This window comes from Amia ocellicauda, chromosome 5 (assembly GCF_036373705.1).
Source record: "Amia ocellicauda isolate fAmiCal2 chromosome 5, fAmiCal2.hap1, whole genome shotgun sequence".
Lineage (NCBI taxonomy): Eukaryota > Metazoa > Chordata > Actinopteri > Amiiformes > Amiidae > Amia > Amia ocellicauda.
In genome coordinates this window covers 7,196,041-7,220,140 of record NC_089854.1, presented here as the reverse complement: position 1 = coordinate 7,220,140, position 24,100 = coordinate 7,196,041, and the positions used below count along the sequence as shown (strand labels likewise).

Here is a 24,100-nt window from a genome sequence, read left to right as displayed (position 1 = left end):
ATGTGTGACTGCTGCTGTTTTTTTTCCACCGTCAGGATAAGAAGCTGATTAAGACCTTGTTTGATGTGCTGGCTCACCCAAACAACTACTTCAAGTACACCACCCGGGAGTCCAACGAGATGCTGCCGCGATCCTTCATCCGACTGCTCAGCAGCAAAGTGTCCGCCTTCCTCCGACCATACAAGTAGCCCCGGGGCCGGGGAGCCAGCCACACAACCCGCAACAGCAACAAAACAACAAAGAAACTTTATTTTTTAATGGCTTTTAAAACATACTTCACTATGCAGACTTTCATTTTTTTTGCCTTTTTTTGTTCTCCTTCCTACCAATGGAATTCACTTGTTAAACCAGCTCCAGCCCTTTCATTGAGAATCTGGGCTTTATTGACTTTCCCCCCTTTGTTTGAATATTTATCGCCACTTCTTGTTGTGTTTGTTTGTTTGTTGTTTCTTTTTAAGTCCCATGAAAGACCTCTGCAGAACCTTGCGTTTTAGCTGCAGCCATCGCTGTCGCCGCTGTCGCCGCTATTTCCTCCGAGGGTGACAGACACTCCTTATTCAAACAATGAGGAACCGTTACGTACTTAAAATGAGTTGCCACCGTTCATCGGACGTGTGAACGTGGTTAAGTGCTTTCTTGTTGGACACTTATGTAGTGTACTCTTCCTAAAACGGGATTTGAGCTCTGCGATTTCCCTTATTGTTCTGTACATCTTACCGCATTCAGAGCATTACTATATTCAGGCTCTTAGAGCAATGCTTCTTAAGGTCTTGCTGTTAAAACAGTTTGATTTCTTATCTGTTCTATGTCTGTTTATGTTTGGATTGTATTATTCTGTTGCTTCGTTTTAGACCATTTTTATATTCACAGTTAAGTAACCTATCTAAGCCGAAATATCCTTTCTGTCAGCACAAATGTAATGCTTCCAAAAGCCAATACACACAGATGTAGGAAAGCTAGGGAAACTACAGTCAGTGTGGTTGAAATGCTCCACATTGAAACAGTCCCTTACAGAGACTGGAGAAAAGTATGGTTCTGGGACAGTTAGCAGCGGCTCGCTCTGGCAGACACTTTAAAAACCTGTCCGGATCCCGAATTGCGTGTTTTTGAGAATGAGAAGGTGCTACATTTGTGGATTCAAAGAGATTTTGTTGAGAGGGAATTCAAAAAGGAAAACGGTGATCGACGGAGTGGTGTGAAAAACAGCAATTAACAGGAGATTAAAGCAGTAAGTTATTAGATTCGGTGACCTCTTAGGCCTCAAACTTAAGTCATGCCTGTAACCCTGAGATCTCCAGAATAAAATATATGAACGTTTCCGTTCCCCCCGATGAGGGAATCTCTTCGCTGTAATTAACAAAGTGACTAAGACGACGGTTGAGCCCACATTCAGGCGGCCCATCCCAGATTAATAACCCCCATCCAAAGAAAAGGAGCCCACCCACCTCTGGCTCCCTCTGTCCCCTCGAAACCAGCTCTGCCAAAGACTGCCTCCGTGGCACGATCATGATTTTATTATTTGTGCACTAGATATAGACCCGTCATTCTACCTTTATTGTAAAAGTGCAATGAATTTAGTCTCCTTTTTGTTGTTCTTCTCTTGACAGAAAAGCAGTAACAATATTTATACCTGCCAAAACTGTACAATGGAATGTCTCTTTGTTTTTTCTTTTTTAAAGAATATATTCTAAGGTTAACTTAAAAATACAGCGACTGGCATCTGGGTTGTATTTAAAAAAAAAAACAACTGAAAAGTAGATTTAAACTTTTAACTTATGTCCCTTACAAATAAAACCCTACATATTTTAAACACTTAAATAGCTACATATATATATACACTTGTATATAACAAATCATTATACCACCTTTTTTTTTTTTGCTGCATTTTCTTCCTTGTTTTTTTTGTCATATATTTGTGTGTGCCCATACACTGGTGGTCAAAATTATAGGGTCACCTGGAAACCTGGATGATTTCCTAATTAGAAGGGAAAACTACATTTTAACTATTAGCTTGTGCGAAAGTGTAATTCATAAAATAGAACTCTCAATATATTGAACTGGCATTTAACCCGACTATTGTGCTCAATAAGGACTGCATTGTAAATCCACAGGAGATGCAACACAATGGCTCTGTATCCACAGCTCACTAAGCGCAATAAGTGTGCGATACAGTAAAGGGACAAACTGACTTTTTGGGAACTTTTCAGTTCGTATGACACTAAACGTGATTCTGATTTGTTTTCTTGTAAAATCTCTCCCTATTAAAGAAAATAGTAATGAATCTTGGAGAAGATGATATGATGGTTGCCAGTGTGCAGCTCAAAAGCCTGTGTTGAGATGAGAGGAACATGCCTGGAGTGAGAACTCCACTAGAAGGTTGGCCAAAAAAGCCTTTAATAATAGTATCAAACCTTCAGGTCCAACAGGAAAGAGCATGTGAGAAGAAAACCGGGCCAGAGGCCACCAGTATATTTGCATTGTGCCCCCTGTAAGACTTTGAGATAGTGTTGTAAAGTTTGAGCATGGGTTTGCTGGTCCTCAAATAGGAGAAGTTGTAAATGCACAATATTATTCCATTGTAAGATGATCCTGCAGTACCTTCAGAGAGGAGATTTGCGGTGAAAGCATTTGATTTTCAGCATGATAACTACACCCTAAATCTAAATCTATATTAGAAGAAAGAAGAAAAGCAGGTGTTGTAATGAATGCACTAGTCTCTGACTTTAGTAATGATCAAACACAGTGAGAAGTGTGCATTCCGATGCCAGCGAAGCATTATCTCTGATTAATTTTGTTTTGAGAAACTTAATCCATCATTATGATATCCAAGTGTCTCCTTAATATTGAACACCAGTACATATATATATGCATATGTATATGCATGCTGTGTAAATTTATTAGAACATCTCATTTTGTCTGCATATATAATTTGCTGTGCTTGTTAAAACAAACCACTATAACTGAAACTCGCATCAAAACGGCCAAATTCATGAATTTAATACAACATGCAGATAGTTTAAAATACTTCATATGGTAAAATGCACGGGATTACTCACAAAACAGATGGAATCCGTTACAATTCTACATTTCGACAAGATAAGGATTTCAACAACACTTCCACGAAATGCTGAAGTCCATGGTTTAGTTTTGAATTAGTTTCACATATGATGAATTTATATAACTTTACAATTAATGTATTTGATGAAAAGTAGTTAGTGTTCTAATAAATGTGCACATTACTGTATACAAACCTACCTTATATCTAAAATAATCTGGTACCTGCTTGGTTTTGTTTTTAATAAAGTACAATTTTGTGTATATTTGCACAGGTGTAGCAATAATTGCTGAAACACTTGGTCCAGTTGCAGCCCAGTCAAACACTCCTGATTAGATTTGCATTTTTTGAAAAGGCTCTTGGAACAGTATACCCAGACTGCCATCGATCGCTGTGTCTTCATGAATGTTCAGAAACAAGCCAAGCTACAATGAGAGTTTTCTTATGTTTCTTCTATTTATATATATTTGTTTTTTTTTCCTGCGCATTACTGTTCAACAGCCCCCTCCCCGCCCCAGCCCATCAACCTGAACACACACAGTCACATTATTGCCTTTTTTGTTTTTTAAATATGAGTTTGCTATGATGTATCATAGAGTTGATAATGGTATTTGCACTTGAAAATTGTTATTGCTCATGTAAAAACAAATGTCTGGATTTTGTATTGTCTTTTTTAATGAATGGAATTGGTGTTCTTATGTTTGTAAGAGCTTCTGCTTCTTTCTTTACCAGCCCCTGAGACAGATTGGTGGGGGGGACGGGACATTTTACTTTCTATTAGGTTTACTTTCCACATGTGTTTGTTTTGCTAAATCATACACAAGTTTTTTAAGTTGCACAGTAGTCTTACTGTAAGCCACAGCAGTCTAATACACACACACACACACGCACGCACGCACGCACGCACGCACGCAAGCTCTATGTTAATGAAAAGAAAGCAAATAATTTGATCAATTAAGACCAGCTTAAGAAACACTGATCACTCAGAAGTCACTGCTTTAAAATACACTATAGAAAGCACTATGGCTACACTAGTCATCCGCACAGTCATAATCATAATGTTGCAGGATTCAAATATACAACCAAGGAAAAGAAATGCATTAGACCGTTTTTTTGATTACATCATTAAAATGTAATGTACCCCCACCAGTGTTTGAATGCTTCCTCTTGTGATCAGGAAACGTCAGGGGTGGAAGAGGAGACAATTGATACAAGTGTTCCAAAGGGTGGGACACATAAATAAACCACACTGGAAGAGGTGACGGGAAAGATGACTACTTATTGTAAGAACTTCACTTTTATAGATGTATTGAATGCTCTTTCAATGATTCCCAGGCATGGTGGGTGGGTGTGGTAGATTGAGGGACGTGTAACATTACTGAAAGCTCTTCCCAATTAGTATTCAACTGAAATTAAATGTGCTTACTGTAACACAAAAACAATGTATAAAACAAAAAGTGTATCAGATCGCCAGCCTATGTCGGTCCACAGCTGGTTGAATGCCTGCCCAAGATGCTTCAATCCATAGCTTCCCTTTTCCATGTCACGCCTGCAAAGTGTATCTCTTGGTATCCATTCAATTGCTTTCTTTAATGGATATATATATATATATATATATATATATATATATATATATATATATATATATATATATATAGTAATCCTTTAAAGAACTTGTGGCACACCGCTGTTGGAATATATTAATTCATATAGAATGAGCACCCCTGAAAGAAAAGTCAGTTTACGTTAGTAAAATAAAGTCACATTCTCATATTAAGAATTGAGATGTCGTTGTAATCTCCCTGTTTATGATTGCTGGCGTTGAAAGGTCATGGGATAGCGTAGAGGTGACTGCGCAGATTTCGGCGCAGATCTGCACAGTCGCACTGATCCCATTGGTGGAGCCGCAGACATGAGGAAGTCCTCAGAGCCAGGGCTGCGCGCCGCAATCTCGGGCTGTCCACGTCACGACGCACGGCACGCCAGCCTGCTTCGATTCGTGACGTGCACAGTCCGAGATTGCGGCGCGCAGCCCTGGCTCTGACGTAAGTGTCTCAGCTGTAAGGACGGTGCTGTCGTGTCCCCCTGTCCCCACTCAATGGCCAGCTCGCACCCCCTGCACTCCGACCGGGCGCAAGACGTGGCCACCGCGTCCAGCTTCCGCCAGTTCCGCCTCACGCACTTCCACCTGGACCTGGAGGTGGACTTCGAGCGGCGGCAGGTGCGGGGCGCCGAGCGGCTGCGGCTGCGGTGTGTGCGGGGAGGCCGGGCCGAGCTGCGCCTGGACGTGCACCCGTCGCTGGCGGTACGGGAGGTGCGCTGCAGCCCGGGCCCGGACAGCGCCGGGGGGACGGTGGACTTCCAGACCCGGGACTTCACCCGCTACGGGAGCACGCTGGTGCTGACATTCCCGGTGCCGTGGAAGAGCGACGACGAGTTCAGTGTGTCCATCCAGTACACTGCGAGCGACGGGCCCGGGGTAAGGATGCACAGCACGTCTCGGATCCAGTGGCAGAAAATGCACAGACGGCGAAGTGCCAGATACTAATGTGTGCATCGATAGTTAGCATTGCTCTCTGCATATTATTGCTTCACTTAAGTTCTTTAAAAATACTCCCAGCACACTCACTGGATATAGTTTACACCAACCCAGACTACACCAACTTCTTCCTTCATATTTGTATTTCCTCTTTTGCTCACATTGTTGCTGTGTGGACTACACACACATACACACAGCTCTGGAAGAAATTTAAGAGACCACTCCAAGTTCAGAAATCAGTAAGTGGTCTCTTCATTGTTTCCAGAGCTGTATATACTGTATACAGTCACACCATGGGACATTAGCCTGGTGCCAGGTTCTTGAAGTAGGCAGGGCCTCAGGAAATGGACACAGACACGGTTTAGAGACATGGTGAAATAAGTACAGGTTCATTGCTAGTGCTGGAGTGAAAAAAACACAGTGTCTGTAAACACGGAGAGAATCAAAATGACAGACGAGACGCAGTCAAAATCCAGATATCGAACGTTCTGTACCCAGTCCTCTAACCATCTCTCATTCGTCTCTTCCAACTCCTGCGGTTTGTTTTTGTGCCAGAGGGGGCAGTGTGAGGTTGATATACCAGATCTTTGATAAGCTAGAAGTGTCCTAGTGGCTTATTGCATGCAGTGCTGGTCCGAATCCCTCCAGTACTAGGGTTCAAATCCATGTGAGGTGCATATACCAGATCTTCAAGCACATACAAGTGAAGGCCCTTGTGGCTCACCATGCAGAGAGCTAGTGTTGAAGATGGCAAATCCTGCTGAAGCCTGGGAATCTAATCTTCAGTTGTTGTGCCAGAGGGGGCAGTGTCAGGTTGATACACAAGGTATTAGAGGAAGCAAGTATGTTGTTCCTTTGTGGCTCACTGCCTAAAGTTCTGCACTAGGGCCTGGGTTCAGGAAGTTGAGAAGGTTGATGGGAATAGGGTAGCAGAGGACATAGGACTGGGCCAGGCCTGGTCAATATAGGATAGGATGATTTTACATTCCCACTCCTCCTCTGTGCTATCCCGACCAGGCCTGGCACACTCCCCCATCCTCCTCACTAATCCTGTAATACCCTGACCAAGCCTGGCACACTCCCTCCCATCTCAACCTCTCCTGCCCTGGCTTTATCAACCCCCCTGGCTTTTGAACCCGTGAGCCACAAGGGACCACATATTCACATGTTCTAATATCTTGTATATCTACCCAACACTGCCCCCTCTGGCACAAAAGGTGAAGACAACCAACAGATTTTAAGACAACAGGTCCTGCACCGGGACTTGCCCGTTTCCAGGAAAGCACTCTATGCAGTGAGCCACAAAGACTTCTCCCTCTGTTTACTCAAGATCTGGAAAATCAACCTCACGCAGTGTAGTGTAAGGTTTATATATATAATCTAATATAACTATGAGAACTTTCATAAATTAGAAGGAGAGTGCTTGTGGCTTACTGTATGGAGTACTGGCTTGAGACCTGGCAAGACCTGGGTTCAAATCTTAGTGCATCTGTTTCTCATACTTGTTAGTGCTGGAGAGGGCAGTGTGAGGTTGATGTACAAGACATTACAGCAGGAAAATATTTAGTCCTTTGTGACTCACTGCATAAAGTTCTACTCTACATCCTGGAGGGTCTGGGTTCAAATCCTGCTAGATCACTCATCTTCTCACAACCTCTTGATCGTGAACATTTGTTTTAGGGTCAGGAGGGCAGCGTGAGGTTGATGTATCAGATATTCGATCCTGTGAAGTGAGAGTCCTCTGTGGCTGACTGTACAGCAGGACCCAGGTTCAAATCCAGGCACAACAATGTTGATGTGTCTCAAAACATTTTAAAAACTTATCCAAGGGAGTTGCTGTTCCTTTCCTCCTGTGCTTTTCCTCTTCCGGTATCTTCTTTGTTTAAGTCCTGGGACAAGGCAACCCAGGTGGGAAACAAGAAGCACAGGTATAAACATTTACTCATATAGCTCATACCATAAATGTGTGCGCATGTGTATATTTTATAAATGCAATTTAAAAGTATGCTCAAGACAGCAGTGTATTGAAAATGATAATGATTTGTTGATGTGCCCTTGGCTGCAGCTGTGCTGGCTGGAGCCCGAGCAGACGTCCGGGAAGCTCAAGCCCTTTGTCTTCACGCAAGGCCAGGCGGTGCTCAACAGGTCCCTCTTTCCCTGCTTTGATACCCCGGCGGTGAAGAGCACGTACTCTGCCTCTGTCAAGGTGAGCTCAGGGGTCAGCTTGCCTATCAGCCCACCCATCAATGATTATTTCCAGAGCCTCTTGTCATTTCAAGGCGATTTCAAAATGAATCTTCGAGAACATCCAATGCACAGCAGTGTCGATTTGGAGAATTCGAGTCGCGTAAAAGGATCAGTGAATTTAATAAGCATGGAGCAGCAGAAAGCAATACTGCGCTCGGCCTTTGTAGAGAGAGACAGGAGAGGCTGTCCTCAGGGGACACTAGCCTGTCCGTGTGTATGTGTCTCTCACTGTCGGCTCTGCTCGGTGCAGGTGCCCGAGGGCTTCACTGCGGTGATGAGCGCCACCACCTGGGAGCACAGAAAGGCAGACAACACCTTCCTGTTCTCCATGGAGCAGCCCATCCCCTCCTACCTGGTGGCCCTGGCCGTGGGGGACCTGGTGTCCGCAAAAGTGGGGCCCAGGTGAGACCAGCCCGTTTGCAACCAGTCTGAAAGTCTGAAGCAGAGCATAGATTTTATGTTTTAGTTGACAGTAAGACTATTTAAATATAAATAAAAGTGAAGCTGAAATCAAATAGGCACAGCAGGTTTATTTTTGGTGTTGTTTTTTTACAATCGTTTACCTCTTTACCTATAAATAAAGGAATGTATTGAACAGGTCATAGGTTACATTTTTGTGGTACTGTGCAGTCAGAGGAGCAGGGCAGTGCAGTGTAGCTCTGCCCACAGTGACTCAGTGCTGCCCCCTACAGGTCTCATGTGTGGACAGAGCCCTGTCTGCTGCAGGCGGCCCAGAAGGAGTACGACGGCATCATCGAGGACTTCCTGGCCACCGGAGAGAAGCTGTTTGGGCCCTATGTGTGGGGGAGGTGAGAGGAGGAACGTCTATTAGTGTAGTAGTTAAAAAGAATCGCAAGGAATCCTTGTTTGATAGACTATCCATACGAATGGCATTTTTGGAGGGAAAGTGCATCGTTTTCCCCTAGTGATGATAGCGATTTAAGAATCCAACTGTTACTGCTGCTCAGGTACGACGTGCTGTTCATGCCACCCTCCTTCCCCTTTGGGGGCATGGAGAACCCGTGCCTCACCTTCGTCACGCCCTGCCTGCTGGCCGGGGACCGTTCGCTGGCCGACGTCATCGTGCACGAGATCTGCCACAGCTGGTTCGGCAACCTCGTCACCAACGCCAACTGGGGCGACTTCTGGCTGAACGAGGGCTTCACGATGTACGCCCAGCGGCGCGTCTGCACCGAGATCTACGGTAGGCACCTTTGTGTTGCCCGTGTCCAGGACAGGATGATGATGCGAGCCTCGCAGGTTAGGATGAGCATGAGACGCGTTTACACTGCCATTTCTGATCCGGATCAAATGGATTGGAACATTTGATCCGGATCAGTGGTGTCGCGTCTACACTGTCTGAAGTGAGTTCAGACCGGGAGTGCCAAAGATCAGGCCATGCGGTTTAATAATGGCAAGGAGATGCGTCTATGTGCCTGGGCTGTGACTGACTACCTCTCTGTCTGCCCCAGGGAAAGCCTATGCCAGTCTGGAGGCGGCCACCGGCAGGGCCCTGCTCCGCCAGCACATGGACAACACAGGGGAGGACCACCCGCTCAACAAGCTGCGGGTCAAGATTGAGCCAGGTTAGACTCTAGAGACTGGGACAGTTTTAAACTCAACTACTTCTTTGGGAAGAGATGATCTCAAGATGGTATGTTCCGTCTCGTATGCCCCTGACAGCACGCGCACTCACGTCTCTCCTCGTGTCCCGCAGGTGTGGACCCTGACGACACCTACAACGAGACCCCCTATGAGAAGGGCTTCTGTTTCGTGTCCTACCTGGCTCACCTGGCTGGAGACCAGAGTCGCTTTGACGCCTTTCTCAGGGTCAGTAACTCCCTTCCCGCCACATCTGTTATCGAACTAGGGCAACAGGGGGGGTGATACAGAGGGAGACTTTCTTCAGACAGGCTAAGTGGTTGATAGGCCACTCTCTGGGCTGGGTGAGCTCTCAGCCACGATCAGGGTGAGACCAGCTGAGGTTCTGGCCGTGTCTTGCAGGCTTATGTGGACAAGTTCAAGTTCCGGAGCGTGATGGCGGAGGACGCCCTGGACTTCTACCTGCAGTACTTCCCCAATCTGAAGGAGAAGGGTGTCCACAAGATAGAAGGTGCGTCTTTCTCTGTCGTCATGTGTAATGATTAACAAAGTTCAGTAGTTTTCATAGTGTTGACAGATTGCCAATCTCAGAGTGCAGTAAGGCCAGGTTCAGCAGCCCTGACTCCTGTGTTTAAAGCCACTGGAACACTTTGATCCATGCAGGCCTCTATGTAATCTACTGCTGGCCCTCAATCACCCCACTGGCCCTGCAATCGATAAGAACTAGTGAGGATTAGTTGGGACAAAGGTTGCCTAGTACTGGGGTAAGATTTCCTGGTGCTAATGGAGTCCAGTCCTATTTAGCAATAATTACAAATCCACTGTGTCCGCATGCATTTATTCCTCTCACTGTTTTAATGAATATATACATCCTTAATTAGACGACGCTGAGGTGGACCCGTCTGCACCAATGACACTCTTTCAATTAAGCCAAGATCTGATCTGGGGATTTCTGTCCGTGTTCGTTCTCCAAACGGCAGTGCTGCTGATAGGGGGGAATTAAAGGCTTAGTGAGAGTTGCTGATCAAAGTCTATGGGGATGAATCGAGGTCTGAGGCTCTGATCGCATCAAATTAGCAGGAGAAAAAGGCATTGAATGAGTGGGGTTTACTTTAGACTGTTGCAGCTGGAACCAGGCAGGAGCGAGAGGGAGGCGTAATCTTGGGCTGCTCCGTATTGAGAGGCAGTATCTGTGGAGCCAAAAGGAGGATACGGTTTTGAGTAACTAGAACAAATGAGCTGCAGGATTACAATACGCTGCACTTGATGCGCCAGCGTAGCAGTGAGTTAAGAAATGAAGTCGGTGACCTCTGGGTTCTGCTGGTCTGCAGGGCTGGAGTTTGAGAGCTGGCTGAATGTCCCTGGCTGGCCACCATATCTGCCTGACCTGTCAGCGGGGCAGAGTCTGATGGGGCCAGGGGAGGAGTTGGCGACTCTGTGGGCAGCAGACAGCCTGGACATGCCAGCTGTAAAGAACACCGACACTCAGAGCTGGAGGACCTACCAGACCATTTACTTCCTGGACAAGATCCTGGAGAAGTCCCCTCTGCCCCCAGGTACAACTACCGATGCTGTTTCCAGTACATACACACACACAGACCGAGAGAGACAGAGAGACAGAGATGGAGACGGAGGTGAACAGACACATATTAGGTGCTGATGTCTTTGTAGGCACTGCCTTGACTCGTATGATGTTTTAATGTCGGATGTGGAATTCTGAAGAAATGAAACTCCAAATACTGTGAAAATAATGATTTAATGATAAATGTGACCACAATTGTTTCAGGATATTTGTATTATCTGAAGAATGTTTTCTCCCATTCAGTGGCCCTGCACTGACAGCACTATCTGACCTCACTCATTTGCTCTTGGTAAGCCTGCTGTCCACACTGTAATGAGGGGTGAGAGGCCTACAGTGGCCAAGGAGAGCCAGGCCAGTGATCGGAGACCTGCAGCTGTTGCCATATCTATCAGTGAGAGGCTGACAGCAGTGCTTCAAAACCACCCTCACTTCTCCTCACAGGGCTCTGCACAGTGCTGTCAATAGTCATTACAAGGCGTCGCCACAAGAAGGCATCCCTGCACCACGGACCGGATCTGTACTGCATGGATTAATCATGCTGCCTTTCCACTTCCAGTCAAACAATTCCCTTGTCCTTGGCAGCAGGGCAAGGCTCTGTACTGTCAGGGTAGACCCCTGGGTTGCCAGTCTGCCCATTGTGATGTTTACAGCAAAGAATTTGGGGCATATTTGTTCTGTAAACATGAGAATACTGCTTTTACATTATGTCATTATGCAAACTTTCAGCTAAGAATACCTCAAGGGGGACAACAGGTATGCAGTTATTTTCACAGCAGGGTTGAATATTTTCTAAAGGTTTGCTACCAGTGCAGAGTTACCTTCCCTGTCCCGTCAGTCTGCAGTTTACCTGGACAGATTTACCAGTGACATTGTCTCTCTCTCTCCCCCCGGCGTCAGGTCGTATCGAGAAGTTTGCGACGCAGTACCCACAGGTGGTGAAGACCCAAAACGCTGAGCTGCGTCTGCGCTGGGCCCAGATCGTTCTGAAGAACCAGCACCAGCCTGGGTACCAGCATGTCAGGGACTTCCTCAGCTGCCAGGTCAGGGGTTTTTCCACACAACTACATAGCACATACACTGTACTCTGGGGCATTAAGAAGAGGGTGACGCACAACACCCTTTACATAGTTGTTACACAGTATAATGGTGGCGGTAGAGTATAGATCAAATTGTACGCTTGTAAACCTGATGTCACAGTGTTTCATTAAGGTGTCTGTCTCCATTGACATCATCAAACTAATTATTTTTTCATTCGGAGGTACAGATTTTCAGTACAGTTCAACTTAAAATATATAAACACTTCAGGCCCCAGACAAGATTTAATATTGTTCTCATCGGAGTTCCACACAACCTTGCAAATCATGCAGACAAAAGAAAAGACAGACAGAAAAGCCCACAATTCTGGAAGAGATGTGATGTGTTTAAATCTCTGTGGTCTTCCAGCACAGTATTTATTTCCTTAATTGGTCAAACAGCTTTACCAGCCATGGTGTAGTTAATGATTTTGAGAACAAAACCCCTTTGACTCTAAATCTTTGTGAGCTCTCTCTCTAACCATGAGAACACTCTTCCTATTAGGGAAAGCATTACAAACCAAATACTGACCAGGGGAGCAGGCTATTTTATCACTCCACACCAAGGCTACCTGAACTCCACCCCCCCTCCCCCATTAGGAAACATGCAGATGTGCTCAAATTTGTTGGTACCATTACAGCTCATTGAAATAATGCTTCATTCCTCCCGAAAAGTGATGAAATTAAAAGCTATTGCATCATGTATACTCGCATGCCTTTGGTATGTCATAGAACAAAGCAAAGAGATTATCTTTGTAGAATGAGCAATAAATATTCTAAAATGGCCTGGACACATTTGTTGGTAACCTTAGAAAGGATAATAAATAATTGGATTATAATGATATTCCAAACTAGTTTCTTTAATTAGTATCACACGTCTCCAATCTTGTAATCAGTCATTCAGCCTATTTAAATGGAGGACAGTAGTCTCTGTGCCATTTGGTATCATTGTGTTCACCACACTGAACATGGACCAGAGAAAGCAAAGGAGAGTTGTCTGAGGAGATCAGAAAGAAAATAATAGACAAGCATGGTAAAAGTAAAGGCTAAAGTAAAGACCATCTCCAAGCAGCTTGATGTTCCTGTGACAACAGTTGAAAATATTAAGAAGTTCCAAGGTCCATGGAACTGTAGCCAACCTCCCTGGGTGGCCACAAGAGGAAAATCGACCCCAGATTGATAGTGCGAATGGCAGAAAAAAAAGAGAACCATGGATAACTGCCAAAGAGATACAAGCTGAACTCCAAGGTGAAGGTACGTCAGTTTATGATTGTACCAGCTGTCGCTTTTTGAGCAAAAGTGGCCTCCATGGAAGAAGACCCAGCAGGACTCCACTTTTGAAAGAAAAACATAAAAAAGCCAGACTGGAATTTGCTAAAATGCATATTGACGAGCCACAATCCTTCTGGGAGGATGTCCATTGGACAGATGCATCAAAACTGGAGCTTTTTGGCAGGTCACATCAGCTCTATGTTTGCAGATGAAAAAATGAAGCTTTCAAAGAAAAGAACACCATACCTACAGTGAAACATGGAGGAGGCTCGGTTATGTTTTGGGGCTGCTTTGCTGCGCCTGGCACAGGGTGCCTTGAGTCTGTGCCAGGCACAATGAAATCTCAAGACTATCAAGGCATTCTGGAGCAAAACATACTGCCCAGTGTCAGAAAGCTCAGTCGCAGGTCATGGGTCCTCTAACAGGATAATGACCCGAAACGCACAGCTAAAAGCCCCCAAGAATGGATAAGAACAGAACATTGGACTGTTCTGAAGTGGCCTTCTATGAGTCCTGATCTGAATCCTAACGAACACCTGTGGAAAGAGATGAAACTTGCAGTCTGGAGAAGACACCCATCACACCTGAGACAGCTGGGGCAGTTTGCTCAGGAAGAGTGGGCCAGACTACCTGTTAACAGGTGCAGAATTCTCACTGAGAGACACAGAAAACATTTGATTGCAGTGGTTGCCTCTAAAGGTTGTGCAACAAAATATTAGGTTGAGGGTCCCATCATTTTTGTCCATGCCATTTTCATTTGTTTTATTATTTACAATATTATGTTGAAAAACAAATGCAAAATCTGATTTCTATTAATTATGGAATAAACAATGGTGGATGCCCATTACTTTCGTCAGTTTCAAGGTATTTCAGAGAAACTGTGCATTCTTCTTTTTGTGGAGGGGTACCAACAAATTTGAGCACATCTATACACTCTGCTGTATTTTGGCTGACGTCTCCACTCTGTGTCCCCAGGGGAAGCAGAAGTACACCCTGCCTGTGTACCGGGCCATGTGGAGCGGCTCGGAGGAGACCAGAGCGCTGGCCGCCGAGATCTTCAGTGCCACCGCCCAGCAGCTGCACTGCAATGTCCGCAAATACGTGCAGCAGATCCTGAGCTGACCTGCTCTGTAAGCACCACCCCTTTATTGCTGTACGATCCACTCCAGGTCATTTATTTAGAAATCTGTCTACTGTCCTTAAACCTGAGCGCTGAACAGGCCATGTACCTAGGCAACACACATTATGGGGTGCAGGTAGGATTACAACAAACTTACCTGGACAGCCCTCTGGTCCTGTAGTCGTGTGTTCTCTGGACGGCTCTTTTTATAATTACTGCTGCCTAATCACTGAACTAGATTTGAGCCAAAACAAGTGCGTATCTTTTGCAAGCACTTCTTAATCAAGGCTACTGAGCAATGGAGTCATAATAAAGGCTGATCACTGTGTGAACTGAAAATATTGGGCAACCAGCAATAAAAGGTGTGGGAGAATAAGGGCTCCTGATCAAACCAACCAAGATTTTGCTATGAATGAGTTTGGATTTGTTTGATATATAGATTTTTTTTACTCAGGATGAAATGCATCATAAAGTGTCTATGGTTGGAAGAAATAGAGATCTGTAAAATTGGGGGAAATAAACAATGCAGAGAACCACTATTACATTGACATGTTTACAGGGAAGAACTTTCCAGATGCATTAAAGAAATATTCCCTCTGTTGATAACACTGCTCTCAGCTGTTAAACATGATTCTTAAAAAAAAAAAAATGTATATGTGAAAACTTTTGATAATTAAAGATTTAATACATTTTTCAAATGCTTGGTCATCTTCATAAATTACCACTCAACAGCTTCAAAGCCTGTATTTTTACATTTCTTTTATTAACCCACTTAGACAGAAAAAATGTATTTATTGTTTAGGATGCAACTTTTACATTACTTTGATAAACTATTTATTCGTGCCTGGTGTCCAGGCAGTGGAGTTGGAGAAAGAGCCCAAGCACTGCAGCCTAGTTCCCATTTTCACATCACAGTTTAATGCATTTGGCACATTCCTGCAAGTGACAACTGTCAGATGCCCAAGTAAGGGAGTTTGCAGATAAATACACAGTATTAGGATTGTCTGTAATCATGTTTCTATACATGTGTGTGTATAGGCTATACACACACACACACACACATTGGTATTCATAGATATACACATATACATGTATGTATATATACACACAACCACCAAACTGCATGCAGTAATACAGAGCCCAGACACATGAAATTAGCACAGTAACTCACACACATTTTATAAATACAACATACTGCAGACCATGAGGCTACGCAACCACGTCCCGATGTGTTCACCTCCCCTGTGTGCTCAGACTGTTGCGCCTGTACACATGAACCCCGTGGCTCTCCGGGTCCAGGGTTACAGGCCCTCTTTAAAACGCTTCCTTGCACAAGTTGATACACTTGACACAGATGGAAGAACACACAGAGTCTCTCAGGCCCCTCCGTCTCTTCTGCTTTTACTATCCCAGTACTGGTTTTATTTTACTCCTTAGGCATTGTGAACACAGGCGAGACTCCGCACCCTCATCAAACACCTCCAGAATGGGCAGTCAGAGTTCTTTAATTTTTAAGATGGGAAGCTGGATGCAAAGGCAAGGCTCTCTAGATAGTCAAAACCTGTTCCCCCAAAAAAAGGAACAAATGCCTTCCTAATGAAGAAGGAAGGTAGGTTTCATGCTGGGCAACGATGAATGGCTCACCTTTGCCAATCTGTTAACTGCATCATCTACGTCGATAAATGACATTTTTCCACAAGAGAAGCTCGGGCAGAGAGGCCAGGCTGTCAATGTAAGGCTTGGTTGTTTCACTGCAGTAGGCGGTTTGCGGTTACAGGTGAAGCAGTGGACCTCTAAGGCAGACAAGCAACATCAACCACACAGAGGGAAAGCCTTTATATACACTATCTGAACAAACAGAATGGATGGCAGGTCACAGTGAAGGAGACGCAGCTCCTGAACCCTTATTCTTTTCCAGCCTTCATCTCTCCTGTACAGCTTTAGACTCGTTCGATTGCTTCTCACCTCACTGGCCAGACATGCATCCTTATATTCATTACAAGATTATTCACAAACAAATAGAATCACTAAGTCTCTCAGACTGGCTTTGCCCTCAGTGTTAATGCAGTGCTGTATGTGAATATGAGCCAAATCGCATGAAGTCATGCAATCCAAAGTTGGTTAATACAGAGACAAGGGAGTTCAAATTGTACACAGTTAGCTTAACTTCTTCACGGCGGCCCAGCAATGACGGACCTGTGGCCTTTGACCCATGAAGCTTCTAACCTGCGGTTACAGAGCACTAATAAGCAAGGCAATGGTTTGGGTTGAGTGGATTTTATGACTCTATATAAGGAATGTGCTTTCAAACACTTACAGGGTTTGTGAGCTGCTGTGAAATAATGTCATCCTTCATACGTGTACAAGCCCAAACACGTCCAGTAACGGCTGGATGGCCAAGTACCAGTGAGAAGCAGTGGCATTACTGGAGAGAAGTCCATTCAGACTCCCACACAGCTGTTCCCTTTTGCCAGTCACCAGCTTCTGCAAACAGCAAGTGACTAGCCTAAGCACGCAAGACGAGGCTGGGCTCAGTGCGAGGCAGATGCCGTCGATGGTTCAGGTAATAAAATTAAATACAAATAAAATAATGCGTTGTCCTTTTTCTCCGTCCACAACATGTAGTTGCATGTCAAATGCGTGGAGTTCATGGTTCTGTCCGGTGTTACCTCAGCATCCCAACTGAGTTCAGGAGGAGATGAATAGGCCTGATGATCCTGGATGAGGCCTTACTGGTACTGCCGGAGGTCCCCAAAGGAGGGCGAGGGCATGGGGGCGGCCTCTTCTGCAAACTGGGGGCCTGCAGGGAGGGGAGCAACACAGAGAGGAGGTCAGAAGAATACTGACAGCTCTACACCAGGTATGTTACACACACCTCTACAACAGGGTTTTAGTCTTTTTGACCAGCATAAAGGGATCATTACAGAATAGACAAATAAAGCCTTTAATCAAGTATTTATTTTCTCATTCACTGCACCAAGGACACGCAGGTGAGACGTCCACACTACACAGCCCCCACAGCATTTTCACTCGACCTACGTGTAGCAGGATCAAGTAGTTTTAACATCATAGAAAAGGGCCCCCAGAATCTGTGCAGGCCAGACACTCACCAGTGGGGAATTGTGAGGAAGCGAATCGTGTCAACAGGATGCCAGCACCTTCAATCAACGCCAACAAAATTCCACCCATGGCTGCCGAGCCCACCATAGCCACGGGCCCATCTGAGAACACAGACAACAGGATCAGGATCTCAGACACAGAGATAGTAAGCAATACAGGGTATGCCTGCCTGGCAGATCTCCGTCTCAACGCCTGAATGAGTTCACCGAAGTGAACGGGTCCGTTGGGTGTTGCGTGGGTTTGAACAGTCAAGCAGGGAACAAGCACAAAGAGCATGACGTGGACTGCCCGGGCTTTATTCAGATGTATGGACTTCCCGGTAACACATTCTGATGCTGTGAATGTGACCGTTAGGTAGAGATAGGATTACAGCTACCATGAAAAATAATAACTGAAGAGACATGGCAAGTCAGCCGTTTTGGGGCTAACGAATGGTGATGTGGACTGTAGCGGCTGTGCCCTGAGGGGTGCTGTCGGGGTGCGACTTACTGCGGGCCGCCAGGATGGCACCAGTCATGGCTCCGCTGGTGATGGAGTTCCAGGGGTCTTCTTTGCCCCGCACCTTCACCAGGCTGCAGTCGATCATGGAGAACAGGCCACCCCACACGGCAAAGCTGCCTGACACAGACACACAGCAAACAAGATCAAGCTCAGCCTGACTGGCCGGGAATCAAGATGCAAATAACTAGTGCTGGAAAAACGCTCCTGGCTTTGTATGGGCAATGGGTTCAGCTGTACATTTGAGTTCAAATAGGACATTCCTCTTCATAAGAATTATGCGATGGATTCATTTGAAAGGAAACATTTTCTGCAACAACTACAGTAGCACAGCTGGGAAAAGTCACACAAACTGGACTTATATAGTGTAGTTTTTATCCCAGGTGACAATATTTGTTCTTCACTAAATCTCTCTTGAGCAGAATATAAATACTCAATATAAAAACAAACTAGGCAGAATAAATAGTTTAATATTAAATATTTACTTTATTTCACTAGAATGCAAGAATTAGCAGGCTGCCCCAAGTGTGAAAGTGGTTTTATTGGACACGTGCCCCACACAGGACCCCACTGTGCTCACCTCCAAGCTGAGGGGCCCTGGTTTTGATGGCTGTCACACTGCCTCGAAACCTGTGACTCATCCCCTGTTGACAGAGACGCATCAAGTTACAGAAGAGCAAACTCAGCGAGGTATGAAACGTACGTGTCATTTGTTAATTTGGGCTGTCATCTAAAGAGAAAAAGAACGCTAGGCCTATAAGGAAATAGGCTTTTACAGAGTAGGTTAAGTATTCATGACGTAAATAACAGGGAAAGCAGCGAACTGGCAGACTCACAGAAGCAGTTTCTCAAATGAAAGGGTTATTTGCTCCGGCAGGTTGCTGTACCAAGTAAATTGCAGTGAATATATGGTAAGATACTCAACAGAAGCTATATGGAAATCTATATAAAATAAATATACTTAGTAAGTCAAGTTTTTTGTTTATTTGGAAAATTTGGCAAAAAATAAACATACCATTGAGCATGAATTAATGATTATGGCATCAAGAGAAAAAACATTTAAAATAGCAGCAGCAGCTTTAAACAATGCTTTCAATATACTATTAGGCTAGGTACAGTCCTGAAACTTGAGTGAGAAAGTGGTAGGGATGAGACCGAATAGTCGAACATTTGAAAGTAAAAAAAAAAATATATATATATATAATTTTTTTTTGTAAAGCCTGTACTGCTGATTGGCTCTCTGTGTAGAGGTAATGAAGATTGTAGGGTGGGATTTGTAACTTCTTGTCTGTGATTGACTAAGCTGGAACGTACCTCAGCTAATGATGGCTTCCTCACAGAAATGTGCTGCATGGAAATACTTGACAAAATAAATGAATACACTTGTAAACAAGTGTAAACTGTGTGCCGTGCAATTAAACTACTACAAATTGACAACTGGAATGTTAACCCCATTAAAAGCCAAAAACTCTTGTGATGCTAGCAATGGCAGAAAAGGTAAAAGGAGCACAACCAACTAATTTGATTAAGTTAAGCTAAATACATAGCCAGCTATTGCCTATATGTGATATAATTTTAATTCACTGGAACTCGAACCCACAGGTATGTTTCAGATTTGTTATAGTCTATATGTTGCATGTGGTTTGAAAACGTGGGGAAATAAACAGTTTAGTTTGGTAGGCTATATTGTATAAATTAGCTGGATAGATAGACAGGCTTGTACATTTTGTATTTTGCCATTGCGTCAGGAAAGCATTGCTACAATTGTGAAGGCATTTGCTTTGCGAGTCACATTGCTGAAATATTATTGAAAATTAAATTAATAATTGCCTAACAATTTTAAAAGAAAAACACTCTGGTCAAACAGGTTACAGGTGTAATTGCAAAATATTCAGTTGTTAGGCACACATCAGCTCTGCTGTAAATGTTGGGAGAAGTCCATATTGTATTCCTTTTGGTAAAGAAAAATCACAACCTTTATAGTTATTTTGAAATTGTAATAATAGAAAAGGTTGAGAATATCTGGAAAAAATAACATCTGCTTGCAAAATATGAGTCTTACAGGAGCTGTGTAAGAGCTATGCTTATTGCTGCTGTTATTATGCCATTTCCATACATCTCCTAATAGGAAGGTACTTTTTACCTAATGAGTATTCATGTTTATTGAACAATGTTGTTAAAGTTGTGTAAAATAAAGTTCCGAACTCACTGCAGTAATTGTCACATTGCATTATTTCACATTTAATGTACATCTCATTTTGAATGGGGGACTATTTGAATAGTCATGGACAGCAGCTGTGGAATTACCGACAGTCCGCATATTTGTCAAGCACAGCCCTAGATAGGGAAATTGTGAATGAAAATCCTCCATGCAGACTGGACTCGGACTGCAGGACTGAGGACAATACAGCCTCGGTCACTCCCAATTCTCAGGACACACACATTCAGAGACGATTAAATCCATCCTGACACCCGCTGTCCCAGTACTTACTGAAGGTGAATTTCTGAAGCCTTTGACAGCCTGGAAGATCCCTCCCCCGATGGCTCCCATAGTGAAGGCCCCCCCGCAGTCATCCACTATCCTCCATGGGCTGGCGGGAAAGGACAGAGACAGACGGTCAATGCATTTCTGAACACAGGAGCTGCTCTGCCATTACACCGGCCCTACTGCCCCCCAACTCCTGCACTCTTAAGATGAGAGTCAAGACAGAAGTCTTCAATAGCTGCAGCCTGGCAGGAATTATAGGCTTTCCTTCACATTTTTAATTCTGGAAGAAGAAACAAAAAGAAAATGCTTTTCCACTGGGGGCGAAATCCACTTCTATCGGCCTACACACCTCAACATTCAAGCAAAACGTGCGTCACTCCCACAGATGGGTTTGCCAGCTTTAATTTAGCTCAAATTATTCCAAGAAAAGGATGACCTGTCCTAAAACACAAGTGAAGTGGAAAGATCAAGAGCGCTTTTTAGGCAAACGCCATCATATCACACACAGATAGAAAAATCCCAGATAATTGTAGAAATACAGACATTCATAAACACCAATCATAACACTCAAAATGCATTTTCATGAGTGGCATTTTTCAATATTCTGCATTGATTTGTACAAGAGGGGTCTTTTCTGCTCTAGTTCTGTACTGTTCATACTGTGCACAGCGATTACACACTATATAGTTAACAGGAATGTATCAGAAATGCAGGTAATCAAACTGATTGAAGGAATAAAAAAAGAACTAAAAAGTCAGATGAAACTGAAAGTGTCACTGCTGCATGGAAACCCGAGTAGAAACCACCTTGAAAAGGGACCCGAGCTCTGCCGGCGAGTCCCACGATGACAGACAGTAACACACATCACACACACGGGTCTCTTACACAGCCCCCACAGCTAACACACACTGAACACGCATGTCTTCACTAGTCTGAGTCAACGAAGGCCTGCAGTGTTGACACACCGGTGTGTGGTAGTCGGCATTGAAGCATGGACGTGAGGACGTCAGGGACACATGACAGCTACTTTAAACACGCATTTTGGCCAGTAGCAGGCCTGCCGTCTCAAGCGGCCCCGCACTCATTTCACGCACAGCCTCACAGAGCGCGTCGCCGGTGTCCCGCACTGATTACGTCACCTGCAGCAGCTACACGGAATCGAGCCACGGAAAAACTGCATTTATTTCATTGGGGGTTTTATTCCTCCGATATGACTTACAGCCGCCAACCGGCACCCCCTCCTCGCACACACGGTGTCTGCCGGCCGCCCTGCGCGCTGTCTGCGGGGACGGGACACAAGGTCACCGGCTCTGTCTGCGCTACGAGCGGCGGCGGTGTCGGCAGGGTGCCGGACACTAATTCCCGTCAGAGGTGTGTAAGTGCAGCATGCGGTCTGGGCCCTGAGGAAGGACACGGCGACAGTAAGCGCCGGTTTGCGTGAATAAAAGTGCGGGACACATACCAGGGTTCACGTGCGTACTCCTCCATCTTCTTCTTGCGTTTTTTTTTACCGGAACAGGAAGTCGTGCAGCCGTGACGTCAGTGCAAAGCCGGGCTACTTTTACCGTATTGACTTAAAGCAGCCGCACGATTTTGGTGCTGATCCCCGTAAATTGAATGTTCATATATATAGCGCAACAAACATATCACTGTAATTCATTGACTCCGGACACAACATATATATTATTAGAAGAGGTAGGACTGTTGACAGTATAATATTATTCAACCTAACCTTTTTTAAATACATTTCATAATAAACTTGTCAGGAGTTAAGTAATGTATAGGTGGCCAATTAAACTGAACTGTACTGACAAACTAAAACCATCTTCTGGAAACTGCCCTTTTGAGCACAGGTAGTTCTGCAGCTCTCCAACAGCAGGATAGCAGGCTGGGAGACCTCTAGCAGTGATGTCACTAGCAAAGCAGTACACAGTGGCAGAAGGAGATGAGGGGATTTTTTTTTTTCTTAGTCAGGGTACATGCATTGCACATTTTCTCAAATTTCAGAACAATCCTTGACTCCTGTCGCATATAAAAGAGAAAGCAAGAACTGGCTAAATAAGGAAGACGAGTGAGTTTGGTGCTGAAGGTGCCGTTCAGACACTGAAAGGTCAGTGTTCTCGCTGCCTCTCTCCAGAGAGTCAGGCCGGTGAGTCACAGTCCTTCCACAGTTGCTAGCTGCAGGCTGTGTACTGGCAACAGGACCTCCGCTGGCTAGAGCTCGGGGTGCAGCGTTAGCATTCCCCTTGGCTTGGAAACACACCCGAACCGGGAATGAAACAGACGACCTGTCCTGTGCCTAGAAAGGATAATGAAGCTGGCAGATCATGAAGGGTTACAACTGCATGTCTGTTCATTCTCATTATCACTACATTTTGTTTCCTAGTCAAGGTAGTGTTCCAATAGGTTTGGTTAGATTTCTGTGAGCTGCACGTCCTATATTCCACTGTAGTGCTCAACTGCCAGGGAGTTCAGTGCAAGTGTCAGAACAGCACAAGAGTGATGCAGTCACAAAATGTAAGCGCAGTGCAAAACATGACTTCAGTGCATCCCAGTCCTGTTAGCTTAGTTTCATTGTGAATGGTGAGATATAGTGAATGGAATTATCACGTAAGACATTCCAAGGCCGCTCGTTGACCGAGACAGGAGCGAGGAAGTCCTACCATGTTTATAGAGGGAGATATAAACACGGAGCATGGTGTAGACTACACTGTATGGAAAGTATGCAGAGTTTGTGGTGAGCACAAGTCTGAGGCCTCGGTCACTACACACCATCACCCATACATGGACTCACCTCAATTGGAAGACAATAAAAAGAACTGGAATTTGACCTCAGTAAAAATAAGATCAGGTATATGTTCAATACAGACTGGACTGGGGTGTGAGGGTTTTGGTGATGGGGTGAGCTATGCAGGCTGCATGAGGCCACATTCACTGACCTCTGTACTGGCAATGTTTGTTTCATTGTTTGCTATATATATATATATTCAGTCAAAATATCTCAGATTTATACATTCTTTCACTCTTTTAAGGTGCCTGTTGCTAGTTCTGTGACATTAATAGGAACACTTCCCTGGTTAGAATAAACTCTGCTAACATTGCATATAAACCAGGCTTTATGAACTTTGCCCAGACTGAGCTACGAGTCAATCAACAGAAGTACCAAAAGATGAAGCAACTCAACAAAAATAGATGAGAATGCCAAGAGTGACAATATTTATGTTAGTTTGTGATAGAAGGAAATATATACACAAGGGTCCTTTGCGTGCCGCCCAGGAATCTCCCCCCCAGTTCCTTTTACTCTGTGTGTTTGAGCAAAGTACTTCCAGAGAGCCAAGCAGGCTGCTGGCCTTCTTCCCATTATTAGGAACTGCAAAGGAATGAACCTCAGACTGCGTTCCCATTGAAAAAGCACCAAATATGGACATTTCTGCAGTGCAGGGAGCAGGGGTTGATGGAAGGCAATCAAATCAAAAGTGCAGTTCTGTGGGTCGATACCTCCTT

At 44.6% G+C, this 24,100-nt stretch overlaps 3 protein-coding genes across 7 annotated transcripts in view; 2 read left to right on the top strand and 1 right to left on the bottom strand.

Moving 5' to 3' along the window:
* The window catches only part of scube3 (signal peptide, CUB domain, EGF-like 3), a 95,492-nt gene extending 91,735 nt beyond the window's left edge, over positions 1-3,757 (top strand). For all 4 annotated transcript variants that reach the window (XM_066703520.1, XM_066703518.1, XM_066703519.1 and 1 more), the window contains one exon: positions 36-3,757. In XM_066703520.1, the coding sequence (XP_066559617.1) occupies positions 36-188 (153 nt within the window). In that variant the 3' untranslated portion in view covers positions 189-3,757. The remainder of the gene's footprint in view (positions 1-35) is intronic.
* Positions 3,758-5,055: 1,298 nt separating this feature from the next.
* On the top strand, positions 5,056-15,188 carry rnpep (arginyl aminopeptidase (aminopeptidase B)). Its single transcript, XM_066703513.1, has 11 exons — positions 5,056-5,534; positions 7,660-7,800; positions 8,092-8,243; positions 8,534-8,650; positions 8,810-9,045; positions 9,314-9,427; positions 9,559-9,671; positions 9,846-9,954; positions 10,775-10,999; positions 11,923-12,065; positions 14,346-15,188. The coding sequence occupies exons 1-11, from the start codon at positions 5,154-5,156 to the stop codon at positions 14,490-14,492; spliced, it is 1,878 nt and encodes a 625-aa protein (XP_066559610.1). The 5' UTR covers positions 5,056-5,153; the 3' UTR covers positions 14,493-15,188.
* A 44-nt stretch (positions 15,189-15,232) lies between these two features.
* timm17a (translocase of inner mitochondrial membrane 17 homolog A (yeast)) lies at positions 15,233-22,151 on the bottom strand. 2 transcript variants are annotated; one of them, XM_066703514.1, is made up of 6 exons: positions 22,059-22,151; positions 20,600-20,699; positions 18,689-18,752; positions 18,100-18,228; positions 17,601-17,711; positions 15,233-17,290 (listed from the first exon to the last, which is right to left on the bottom strand). In XM_066703514.1, exons 1-6 carry the CDS (start codon positions 22,082-22,084, stop codon positions 17,220-17,222), a joined length of 501 nt encoding a protein of 166 aa, XP_066559611.1. In that variant the 5' UTR covers positions 22,085-22,151; the 3' UTR covers positions 15,233-17,219. The 2 variants fall into 2 exon arrangements, with proteins under 2 accessions (XP_066559611.1, XP_066559612.1); XM_066703515.1 differs by lacking the exon at positions 22,059-22,151 and adding an exon at positions 20,946-20,968.
* Between the last annotated feature and the right edge of the window lie 1,949 nt (positions 22,152-24,100).

Bases quoted from the DNA above. Each gene is read 5' to 3' on its own strand.
- rnpep (XM_066703513.1), top strand. From the start codon at position 5,154: ATGGCCAGCTCGCACCCCCTGCACTCCGACCGGGCGCAAGACGTGGCC. The intron at 9,955-10,774 runs GTGCGTCTTTCT...GCTGGTCTGCAG, and splicing joins GGGTGTCCACAAGATAGAAG to GGCTGGAGTTTGAGAGCTGG. The intron at 12,066-14,345 runs GTCAGGGGTTTT...CTGTGTCCCCAG, and splicing joins GGGACTTCCTCAGCTGCCAG to GGGAAGCAGAAGTACACCCT.
- timm17a (XM_066703514.1), bottom strand. From the start codon at position 22,084: ATGGAGGAGTACGCACGTGAACCCTG. The intron at 18,753-20,599 runs GTAAGTACTGGG...CTCTGTCAACAG, and splicing joins GCTTCAGAAATTCACCTTCA to GGGATGAGTCACAGGTTTCG. The intron at 17,291-17,600 runs GTGAGTGTCTGG...CCCTCCCTGCAG, and splicing joins TTCCTCACAATTCCCCACTG to GCCCCCAGTTTGCAGAAGAG.